Source organism: Callorhinchus milii, unplaced genomic scaffold, assembly GCF_018977255.1.
Source record: "Callorhinchus milii isolate IMCB2004 unplaced genomic scaffold, IMCB_Cmil_1.0 Scaffold7, whole genome shotgun sequence".
NCBI lineage: Eukaryota > Metazoa > Chordata > Chondrichthyes > Chimaeriformes > Callorhinchidae > Callorhinchus > Callorhinchus milii.
Genome location: NW_024704748.1, coordinates 3,664,437 through 3,676,977, shown reverse-complemented (window position 1 = coordinate 3,676,977; position 12,541 = coordinate 3,664,437). Strand labels below are relative to the sequence as shown.

Here is a 12,541-nt window from a genome sequence, read left to right as displayed (position 1 = left end):
AGGGGTGTGTTGCTTTGCTTTTAAATGCCCTAAAAGGTAATTGATCCTGTAAACGTACATTGAGGATCAGCAGCTCTACATTCAGTCACACCAGAGGGCAAAAAGCCCCCAAAATCCTGCAGATTTTTTTCAGTGCATTTGTGTTACTGGCAGGGGCAAGCCAGAGCTCAGGTTAGGGTTCAGCTGGAGACTGCTGCAAAAGTCAGTGAAACCGACAGTTTGACCCCACTCGTTGCCATTCTATCAGGATAGCGATGTCAGGGAGAAACAAAGACAGCAGCAGAAAGAGAGAGAGACAGAGACAGAGACAGAGAAAGAGACAGAGAAAAAAGGGAACTATTTTACAAAACTCCTCCACAGCCTGATCTCAATCGAATTCACAGTGTCTTGCATGTCAGGTTTAGTCACTTTTAGTACTTGGCTTCGCCTGATGGCAATAATGGTCCGAAGTGTCCCAGGGCCCCACATGGTCTGACATACACCTCGTTTGTTATTGCTGAGTTTGACACTCTAGTCCGTGGCCTAGGAACACAGTTCACTAAAGGGCATAATAATCCTTGCGTTTGATAAAGCGCCTTATCACGTCGCGGCATCTCAAAGCGCTTCACAGGATATACTGTAAAGTGAACTGACTATAATTTGTGGGCGAAACATGGCAGCCATATGTAGCCGCTCAACCCAAATGACAGTATCTAGGTTTCCTGCATAAGAATTCAGGGTAATCGCTGAACAGGTGGCCATAGAGCTTGAGCCAATGTAGCCAACAACAACACCTGAATCCAAAGACACGGACACAGATGGATTCCACTGAGTTAAACACAGTACCAGCTCAGCTTGGGGTGTGGGGAGGTGGGGAGGGCGGGGGAGACGAGAACTCAGCCAAGCTATTGAGCCATTAGTCTGCCAGTAAAAACAGTGTTGAAACAATATCCATATTACGAGGATGTACTACTTAAAATATTCACTTCTTTTCTTAGAGGTCGAATAATCGACTTAATTCAAATCAAACGGTTTACGCCATCTGCCTCGGTACATCACCGTTCACGGCGAGATTTCCCCGAGTTTTTTCTACAAGATGTTGAAATGAAGGATGTATTCCAGCAGTTTCTGACGGTTGATCAGAGGTAGAAAGGTGTTGCTTAGTTCCAAAACTGCTTTGTTGTTCCTCTGCACTTCCTTAAAAACCTAGGGCAGATAGAATGATTGACATGTTCATCAAATACTTAACTAATAATAATAATCCTTGCATTTGATAAAGCGCCTTCTCACGTCTCAAAGCGCTTCACAGAATACATTGTAATGTGGATAAATTGTGGGCGATATAATAATAATACAAGTATTTGATACAGCCAGTCTCACTTCGGATGGGGAAACATCTCAAAGGGCTTGGCATTTTTGCACTGGACTTTTGAGCTGACATTTTTAATGTAGCTCCAATCTTCAAACAACTGTTAAATACTTAAAATCTTTTCCTTAAACGTCTCCTTTCCCATGAAGGAATGTCTAAAAGAGCTTGACAAACATAGTGAGCAATGATCATCACTCTCCCGAGCTATTGGGAGCCAGTGGATGTGTAGGAGAGAATGTGGAGTTCAGCTCTGGATAAGTTAGAAGTTAAGGAAAAATCTTCTTTGGGGCCACATGCAATGGACTGCTCTTCACATGGGGCAGTGTCTCGGAGTGAGTTTCAATCAGCATTATGCATGACATCAGTTAAATGCCTCAAATAAAAGATTCAAAGAAAATTAATACAAACCCCAAGATCTTTAAGAGTCTTCATTGCGCTTTTTGCAAGGCAGAAGGTTGCACTCTCACCTGTCACAGAGACAAAGAAAAAAAGTTACTCATATCCAGATTAATAGAAAACAAAACGTGTATGTGTGTGTGGGTGCCTTCGTATGGGAGAGGGGAGCAGGGATGATATTCTGGAAGGACGAGATCAAATGGGCTCAGAGTTCCTTGCTCACCAAACCTCTCTTGTGAAAGACATTGAACAGCTAAAAATAACAAAATTGTTTTCCAGGCAGCATGAACCGAAACACATCAGTGCTAAGAAAGGGCAAGATTTGAAAGATGTTAGTAATAATAATAATAATCCTACATCAAACATTTAGCCAATTGCACACAGAAGTATCCCACAAACCGTCGTGGATTGAGTGACCAAAGTATTATTTATTTTTTTGAAGGGAATATTAGCCCCAGAAACGCGATCCTCCAATTGACTAACAAACGGATTCCGACTTACTCCTTGGTAAACAGAGGTAAGAAACCCAGGACCTCTCGCTTGCGAGGCGAGTGCTCTAACCGCTGACCTACAGGACTGGACAATTAACATAAACCAAAACTCGACTTTGTTTGTTGGGGACTCACCGAACACCGCAATTTTCTTTTCTGTTCTTGACAACAGATACTTGTGAAATGTGTTCACGTATTCCGTCTCTGTGACAAAAAAAACATTGTAAGCAATCAGAAAAAGGAGTTTAGAGCGCTAGAATTCTGAGAATGACAACTTCTGAAATTGGGCTCCTCATTGTCTGAATACATTTGTAAATTCTACTTACAGATAGAGCGACTGTCATTCAAAGAAAAGAAAGATATCATCAGGGGGCACTCTTCATGAATTATTTTAAACAATTCCTAGGACTATATGATAATGACTTGAAATGTGCCCGGTCAATTCACTTTACAGTAACATTTGAAAAATTTGAAGCAGGAGGGAGTGGATCCAATAGTTATGATTCACATAGGGACCAATGATGTAGGTAGGGACGAGTTGAGGAGCACGTTCCGGGAATTGGGAGTTAAGCTAAAGAGTAGAACTTCGAAGGTATTAATCTCGGGATTATTACCTGAGCCAGGGGCAAATTGGTACAGGCAAAAAAAATTAAAGAACTGAATACCTGGCTAGAAGAATGGTGCGGAGGGCAGGGGTTTCACTTTATAGGCCACTGGCACCAGTATTGGGGGAGTCAGGAGCTATTCCAAAGGAATGGACTCCACCTAAACAGGGCTGGGACAAATGTCCTGGCAACACGAATAAATAGGGAGGTAGACAGGGCTTTAAACTACTAAGTGGGGGGGGGGGTAAATTCAATCACATGTAATCCGTCACAATTAAAATTGGGACCGATGAAAGTGGGAGAGCAGATTAACCAGGGAGATGAGCAAAGTGTGTCAAGCGGGGAAAGGAAGCCCAGGGATAGGGTACCGGTGAATAGGACTAATAGCCCGAAGTCAGAATTAAAGGTGCTATATCTGAATGCGTGAAGCATTCAAAACAAGATAGATGAGTTAAATGCACAAATAGAAACAAACGGGTATGATCTAGTAGCCATCACCGAGACATGGTTACAGGGAGATCAAGGGTGGGAGCTAAATATTCCAGGGTACATGGTGTATAGGAAAGGTAGGCAATGTGGTAAATGAGGAGGGAGGGTGGCCCTGCTAATAAAGGATGGGATAAAAACAGTAGAGAGGAAAGATTTTAAATCAGAAAAGCAGGAAGTAGAGTCAGTATGGGTAGAGGTACGTAACAACAAGGGGCAGAAAACTCTAGTGGGAGTAGTTTATAGACCCCCGAACAGCAGTCACAGTATCTCTCAAGGTATAAATCAGGAAATTAGCAGAGCATGTAGCAGAGGAAAAACATTAATTGTGGGTGATTTTAATCTGCACATAGATTGGGACAACCAAATTGGGAAAAATATGATAGAGGAAGAGTTTATAGAATGTATTAGGGATAATTATCTAGATCAGTATGCCGAGGAGCCAACCAGGGAACAGGCCATATTAGACCTTGTTTTGTGCAATGAAGCAGGGCTGATCAGCAAACTGGAAATTAAGGCTCCTCTAGGGCAAAGTGATCATAATATGATGGAATTTAGCATTAAGTTAGAGAGAGAAGTAGTTAAGTCCGAAGCAAAGGTTTTAAATTTAAGTAGAGCCAATTTTGCTGGTATGAGAGAGGATTTAGCCAAAATAAACTGGGAAATTAGACTTAAGGATTTGACAGTAGACCAGCAATGGCAGACGTTTAAGGAGATAGTGCAAAATTCCCAGCGAGCACGTATTCCTTTGAGGAATAAGAATGCCACGGGAAAGGTGGCCCAACCGTGGCTAACTAGAGCAGTTAGGGAAAGTATAAAGTTAAAGGAAGAAGCCTATAAAACAGCTAAGATGAGTAGTAAACCCGAGGATTGGGAGAACTTTAGGGATCAACAAAGGAGAACCAAAAATGTGATGAATAGGAAGAAAATGGAATATGAGGGCAAACTAGCGAAGAACATAAAGACAGACTGCAAGAGTTTTTATAAATATAAAGAGGAAGAGGCTGTCAAAGGTAAATGTGGTTCCGCTACAGGCAGAGACGGGGAGAATTATAGTAAGGGACAAAGACATGGCAGAGTCATTAAACAAGTACTTTGCTACTGTCTTCACCTTAGAAGACACTAAAAACCTACCAAGAATAGAGGGGAACCAAGAAGAAAATGTTAGCGAGCAACTTGGGGAATTAATATTAGTAAAGAAATGGTTTTAGGTAAATTATCAGGTCTTAAAACTGATAAATCTCCTGGACCTGATGGCCTACATCCTAGGGTTTTAAAAGAGGTGGTTACTGAGATAGTGGATGGCTTGTCTTTGATCTTCCAAAATTCTCTGGATTCTGGAACGGTTCCCATTGATTGGAAGATTGCAAACGTAACACCACTATTTAAGAAGGTTGGGAGAGAAAAGATGGGGAACTATAGACCAGTTAGTCTGACATCAGTGGTAGGGAAAATTCTTGAGTCCTTAATTAAAGATGTCATTATGGGATTCCTGGAAGACCATAACAAGATCAGACAGAGTCAACATGGCTTTACAAAAGGGAAGTTATGCTTAACTAATCTTTTAGAGTTTTTTGAAGATGTATCTAGCAGGGTAGACAGGGGGGAACCAGTAGATGTAGTATATTTAGATTTTATAAAGACATTTGACAAAGTGCCACACAAAAGGCTATTGTACAAGGTTAAGGCCCACAGGATTAATGGGAACATATTAGCATGGATTGAAGAGTGGCTAACGGGTAGAAAACAGAGAGTAGGGATAAACGGGTCATTCTCGAATTGGCAGGATGTGACTAGTGGAGTGCCACAAGGATCAGTGCTTGGGCCTCAGCTATTTACAATTTACATCAATGATCTAGACGAGGACATTGAATGTAACGTATCTAAATTCGCGGATGACACTAAAGTAGGTGGGAGGGTAAGCTCTGAGGATGATGCAAAAAGATTGCAAAGGGATAGATAGGCTCGGGGAGGGGGCGAATAGGTGGCAGATGGAATTTAATGTGGGGAAGTGTGAAGTTATTCACCTAGGTAGCAAAAATAAAAAAACAGACTATTTTCTAGAGGGGAAGAGATTAGATAGTGTTAGTGTTCAGAGGGATTTGGGTGTCCTTGTACACCAGTCTCAAAAAGTTAGTTTGCAGGTGCAGCAGCAACTAAGAAGGCGAAGGGCATGTTAGCGTTCATTGAAAAAGGTTTAGAGAACAAGAGTAGGGAAGTCTTGCTGCAACTGTATAGGGTCTTGGTGAGACCGCACCTAGAGTATTGTGTGCAGTTTTGGTCTCCTTATTTAAAAAAGGACATACTTGCCTTAGAGGGGGTGCAGCGTAGATTCACAAGGTTAGTTCCTGGGATGAGGGGACTGACCTATGAGGAAGGCTGAATAAACTAGGGCTGTATTCTCTAGAGTACAGAAGAATTAGGGGAGATGTTATTGAAACATATAAGATTCTTAAAGGGCTGATAAAGTAGACACTGAGGGTCTGTTTCCCCTGGTAGGAGAATCTATAACCAGGGGTCACAGTCTTAAAATTAAGATTAAAATTAAAATCTTAAAATTAAAATTAAGGGTCAGCCTTTTAGTTGAGGAGACATTTCTTCACCCAGAAGGCTGTAGATGCTCAGTCCTTGAACATCTTCAAGGCTGAGACTGATAGATTTTTAAAAACAGAGGGATTAGGGAATATGGGGATAGGGCAGGTAATTAGAGTTAGGTCAGAAGATCATCCATGATCTTATCGAATGGCGTGGCACAGGCTCGAGGGGCCAAATGGCCTACTCCTGCTCCTAATTCTTATGTTCTTATTCTGTGAAGCGCTTTGAGATGGCTCAACGACATGATAATAATAATCCTTGCATTTCATCTAGCTAGCGCCTTAAGCGCTTCACAGAATATACTGTAAAGTGTAGTGACTGCGTGTTTTATAAAGAAAACGCAGCAACTAATTGCGCACTGCAGTGTCCCACAAACAGTCGTGGATTTTTTTTGGAGGGATTATTACCCCCCAGAAAGCGGTCTGCCAATCGACTAGCAACCGGGTTCCTACTTACTGCTGGGTAAATAGAGGCGTGTGGAGTAAGGAAACTTGCCCAACCAAGCAGGTATAAAAATAGAGACTTCAATCACGAATAGTGAGATGTCAGTAATATTGTGAGTGAAACCTACCTTCAACTGGAGCGCTGAAGCTATGAACGAAAACAGCAGCTGAAAAGTAAGCCTCCAACAAAGGACCCAACAGCCTGTGCAGGAAGACGATGAACTCCTTGTGTTCCTGGGACTGACTCACCTGAAAGAGGGAAGATTTATAAAGATTCATGATTACTTCTAATTAATGGATTACTTCTAATTAGCTTTCATTTCTTCGCACCTAATTGTGCGTGGAGAGATTCCTAATGAAGAATTTGCAAACACCGACTGCTTCCGACTCCAGTTCCTTGGGGAACTGTGTATTTGTGAGCGAATGTGGCAGCCATTTTGTGCACAGTAATGTCCCGCAAACAACCATCCTTTACCATCTATCTGAAGCAGGCTTCTCACGCGTAACTCGTTACCAAAAGTGGTTGCTAACCCAACACCAAATGGCCACATGTTAAAGGCCCCCACCACACCCCACTGTTATTCGCCTTGCTAACGAAATGTTAAATCCATCACAAAATACATTTTCCTATAGAAAAAAGGAAACCGTGAAAACTAGGCAGTTTGGGCCTCAGTACTAAACCACACTGTTTACACCTTAGTGTGGTGGTCTCTCTACCTTTAGGTAACGGTCTCGTTGCTCTTCCCCATAGTCGCTGTCATCTTCTTCGTCACTTCTCCAGGACAAACCATCTGGGTACTTGCTAGCCCAAGTCTCCTCCGTAGGACTGGGGCTCAGATCCTCCTGTTCGTTGAGGACACAAAGCAAACCCAGTTACCATTTGACCACCCCTTCCCCACCCCACCCGGCCTGCTGTCCGCACTGTGCCACTTGTGAATAATGATTGTTAAACATCAGCAGATAGAAATGCAAAGAAGTAAGCGATCCATTTTCTGGGTTCCGTGCCTTATTGCATTAATGAAACTCACGCAGAACCAATAGTGAAGAAAGTAGAGACTACTAAACACACAGAGAAGGTCACGGTTCTTTCAGACTATGCCAACAGTAACTGTTAACAAAGGGAGGAAACTACCACTTATTATAATAATAATCCTTGCATTTGATATGTTGCCGTCCAGGAGGGCTTTACTGTGCAGTGGAGTGACTATGTATTTGTAGGCAAATACAGCAGCCAATTTGTGCACAGCAATGTCCCACAACAGGTAGGAAGTGATTTTATTTGAGGGTTTGTTGGCCAGGACACTGACAAAAAGTCCCCTCTCTTTTTGAATAGTGCCATGGAATTTTTAACGTCTTAAAACACGTTACAGGTGCTGTCTGCCTGGTCAGGTGAACTTTCCATCTGAACAGGCAGACAGGACCTCGGTTTAGCCTCCAACAATGGAGTATCAGCTTAGAGTATATGAGTTCAAGTCCCGATGTGGGGCTTGAACCCACAACCTTCTGACTCAAAGGTGAGAGCGCTACCCATTGAGTCAGATTGTTTGCTTACCTCAGCCACCATTAGAATCCCATACTGGATGAACTTTCCCACAGCATCATGTAAAGCCTGGTGCACCGCTTGACAGGGCTGCAAATCAAACGCACAGAATAATATAGAATAAAATAATAATAGAATTGGACAAGTTCTACTCCATAGATTTTCCCCCCAAAAAGGACGAATATAAGGAGCAAAAAAAGAGTAAATAAGAGAGGTGCTTCCATACAGACCTGTCCGCTCCCTCCGCTCAGCGAGATCTGGGCTGCTCCAGGTACCGCGCTCGGCCCGCCCCACCATCTAGCCTTCAGCCTCTCTGCCCCCACCCTTTGGAACTCCATCCCACATCCCTTCACCTCGCTCCATCCCTCGACTCTTTCAAGACCCGTCTCAAGATCCTCCTCTTCGTCCGTGCCTTCAATCACCCTCCAACTCCCCTCCCCCACCCGATCCCAACTTCCAGCTCGGGTCCAAATCCCTGACTGGCCAGACTGACCCGAAAGATGCCGTGTCGATGTCCTGCATTGGCGTCACGCACCTCAAATGTAAAGATTAATTTCCACTCACCAACGCCACGGTCACGTCGTTGGACAGGAGGTGGGACAGACTGGCGGCCGTGCGGATGAGCCGTTCCTGGGAGACAGTTCCTTCGGATGCCACGTGAGCCGGATCCGTGGCCGAGTGTTTCAGAGCGGCGCAGAGGGAACAAGCTGCAACGCAGTGAAGAGGAGAATTGAGTCCAGGAAAAAAAACGTGAAAGCTCTGGGTTACAATAAAGAACTGTCAAGTGTGCACAGTCCAACCAAACAGCTGCTTTTGTATTGCCTGCCATCTACTGGCAGCACTCCAGGGTTTATCCAGCCTTGCAGAACGGATGGAGCGCATTATTCCTCTTGATGAAAGTCCTAGAGGTTTTTGTACTTCATTCTTAATTCTTTTGTCAATTCGGCATTTTTACAGAATCGTTTCACTTGTGACCAGCACAGAAATAAGCTTATAAAAGCCGGGCTCAGCTGAAAGACTGGTCCCAATAGTGAAATGAATTTCTGCTATCATTATTATTTCCCTTCCAACTACGTGCCAAAGTTGTTAATCGACATTTAACAGTCACATTCAGCAAAGCGGTTTCTTAAAAAAAAGTTTCCATTTGATTAATTAATTCATTCACATAATTTGTGCTGATCTTAAACATGCAGCACTCACACCGTTTACATTTAGGAGTTTAAATGCCTCGACTCAGAACATTGAGAGAATAATAGTATTCCTTACATTTGATAAATCGCCTTATCGTGTCTTTGAGATGTCTCAAACTGCTTCACAGAATATACTGTAAAGTGAATTGACTGTATAGTTTGTGGGCAAAACACGGCAGCCAATTGCGTACAGCAGTGCCTCACAAACAGTCGTGGATTGAGTGACCAAATTATTATCATTATATTGTTTGGAGGGATTATTAACCCTGGCAAAGCGATCCACCAATCAACTAACAACCAGGTTCCTAATTAAAGGGAGGCGTGTGGAGGAAGGAAACTTGCCTAAGGTTTTGCCCCACCCAGGAATCAAACCTGTGTCCTCTCACTTGCGAGGCGAGTGCTCTAACCACTAAACTGCAGGACGATTTGAGATAGCTGTCAAATCGTCAAAGCTTCGACTTGTACCTGCAGTGGTATCTGGCGGAGGCTGCCATAGTTTCCAGTGCAAGGCTAAGATCATCGCTTCTCTTTTGTTTAAAAAAAAGGTTCTGACCGACTGATATTTTCACTGGTTTGCTGTGCATAAATATAAACATAATAATAATAAAATATAATGCTAAATTGTGACACATATTACTGTAGAGGTCAGTATACATCCAAAACTCTGGCTTGCAGTTGCAGTTATAGATGATGAGCACTAATATTTCCCAGACCCAAAAGATGGTCAAGTTTCTTTTGCCCTTATACTGTAAAAACCTTTCTAACTTTCAAACAGCATTAACATTGAAATTCTAGTATCCCGGGTGCAGCAATTTAAATACTATGTGCAAGTTTAAAAATAAAAATAAAACACTCAGCACATTCTCTGCTGGGGCCTATGCAGTCTTCATTCCATTCCATCGTTTTAATCTGTCTAGTTTTGCACCTGAAATATTTTCATCAGTTGTGAATGTTCTGTACTACAATTGCATTTATGAGGCGACCTTCATGTAGGATAACATCTCGGAGTGCTTTATGAAGAGAGGATGTCAGGAGATGGGGGAACGATGTTTTAATGCATAAAGGCTGAGCAAGGGAGATGGGGGAACGGCAAGGTGACTATAGCCACAGTCCAAGAGGTAAGTTTTAAGAGGGGACTAAATACCACAGCTAAAACATATTCCAATAGCTATTCGTCACAATGACATAGTAGTATTTTGCTCTTCACAGGATGGCTCAGTTGATAGCACTCTCATCTCTTGAGACTTGGTGCCATAGAGTTATACTAAAAAAAACAAATACACAACCATGTTCTTACAGAATATGTTACTATCGTGACTGAGAATTTAAGATGAGGCAATCAAATCACACAACAACAATAATAGCCCTTGCTTCATTGAAATGTCTCAAAGCGCTTCACGGAATATACCGTAAACGGATTGACTGTGTATCTTGCGGGCAAAACGCACGCACAAAATACAGTCAAAATAAAGCAGCCGGTTCCTCCCTCTCCTGGTATCCCACGGCACGGCACACGGTAAGACTGTGTTTTGGGACGGGGCTGGCCAGTGCCGCTTACCGAGTACGGCCTCAGCGAGGAAGACTTGCAGGATGCCGTTGCTGTAGTAATTCAGCTCGAACAAGGCAGGGATGGTGGTGGCCGGGGCGATGAAGAACTCGCTGTTGCGGCGGGAGCTTCTGACGTTGACGCAGTCGCCCAGTAAATGCAGAGCGTGCATCACCACGTCCTCCGAATTCCCGGAGAATCCCAGGTCAAAGTCATGAGCCAGCACCACCTCCTTCATGCAGAAGAAATCCTCCACCAACTTGGACAAGTTCACACCCTGCGGATAAATTAAAAGGGGCTGCTCTGTCAGCTGCAGGGGATATCGAACGGTATGAAAATACATTATTTGATATATTATTAAATATATTAAAATAAAATAATAATCCTGGCATCTGGATATCGCGCCATATCACATTGTTGAGACGTCCCAAATCGCGTCAGAGTACGTATTGTAAAGTGAATTGACTGTATATGCCTGTGGACAAGACACGGCAACCAATTGCTCACAGCAGTGTCCCACAAACAGTCGTGGACTGAGTGACCATAAATGATATTAAAAATTTTGAACAATTATTACCCTGGAAAGCAATCTGCCAATTGACTAACAACCAAGTTCCTACTTACTGCTAGGTAAACGTGTCTATGTGTTTCGTTCAAACAACTGATTGAGTGAGGCAGCAGGTTTCTGTCTGCGGGCTGGAGTTTGCTGATTCCTACCTGTCTGTGTCGGTAAAGCAGCAAACACGCCACGATGTGAGTGGACATCACGGCCGAGCATTTACTGGCAGCTGGAATTAAAGTAAAGAGGGAAAGAGAGAACAGGTGAATCGATGCCGCAATTTGTAGAATACCTGCATCCAGCAATGAGACACAGGAACACAGTCAGACCTCCTGATCACACATTTCAACAGTGGACAGGAAGTGACTATTACCACATCAACCTGTCTGCTCCCTCAGCTCAGCAGGCTTCTGACTGCTCCATGTCGTCCACAAGCACCCCCCCCGCCACACAAGAAAGGCGCTATACAAATGTAATTTGTTGTTGTTATTCAGCTATGACTTGACAACCAGGAAACCATTTTTATTATACAAGGTTGGATTTTATGGACCCAAACTACCAAATTCTGAGGTCCGAATGCACTGGGAATGCCTAAATCTCTTAGATTTGTAAAATTTCCCTTCTAAAGTGAAACTAGATCAGTTGGGTGTGTGACACATGTGGAATCGCATCACCACGCTTTAAGAGCATCCAAACCAAACTGAATTCCACATGTTCATGGAAATTACTCTGGGTCTGCCACAGAGTCTCATGCCTCACCCAATCCTTCAGGTTGTCAACAGCCAGGGCTTAGAGCCTCAAGAGTTCAAGAGTGTGCTTCAACTGTACGCTTACTGAACAATGCATGAGCGGCGATGTTGGAAATCACTTGGCGTCTGTACTGTTCATCTGAACAGTCAATGGAGTTCATCATCATATCCACCTCAGGTTCACGAAGTTCAAAGCTTGGTCTATTAAGGCACAAAATAGAGGACATCACGGAGTTGGGGGAAGAAAGACAAAGAAGAGTTAGCTATTTGTTACAATAGATAGTCAGTACCCACACACATGAATAATGCTCTAACTCATATGCACCAATTGAAAAAAAAACATTATTTTATTGGAAACCTCGTCACTGATGGAAAATTAATATTTATGCACCCCATTTAAGTTTCCATTCGTTATTCAATTTCTTTGGTGAAATTGCTTTGTTCTAATTCTAATTCAACAGTTGCTGAATTCTTTGGTCTCCCCGGGCAATTGAGCAGGACTGCGTTATGTGAGATTGCAAGAGAGCTTCGGATGAAGGAGAATTTGTGAAAAACATTTAAGAAGTCTGTCATTTCAATTTATAAATGAATGA

The 12,541-nt window shown here is 42.9% G+C and overlaps 1 protein-coding gene across 1 annotated transcript in view; it reads right to left on the bottom strand.

Moving 5' to 3' along the window:
- Positions 1-611: 611 nt before the first annotated feature.
- gpam (glycerol-3-phosphate acyltransferase, mitochondrial) overlaps positions 612-12,541 on the bottom strand; it is a 30,365-nt gene continuing 18,435 nt past the window's right edge. The window contains exons 12-21 of the mRNA XM_007903609.2: positions 12,034-12,149; positions 11,358-11,428; positions 10,653-10,917; positions 8,469-8,611; positions 7,917-7,994; positions 7,082-7,207; positions 6,493-6,613; positions 2,371-2,439; positions 1,757-1,815; positions 612-1,185 (exon numbers count right to left, since the gene is read on the bottom strand). Of these exons, the coding sequence (XP_007901800.1) occupies positions 1,069-1,185; positions 1,757-1,815; positions 2,371-2,439; positions 6,493-6,613; positions 7,082-7,207; positions 7,917-7,994; positions 8,469-8,611; positions 10,653-10,917; positions 11,358-11,428; positions 12,034-12,149 (1,165 nt within the window). The 3' untranslated portion in view covers positions 612-1,068. The remainder of the gene's footprint in view (positions 1,186-1,756; positions 1,816-2,370; positions 2,440-6,492; positions 6,614-7,081; positions 7,208-7,916; positions 7,995-8,468; positions 8,612-10,652; positions 10,918-11,357; positions 11,429-12,033; positions 12,150-12,541) is intronic.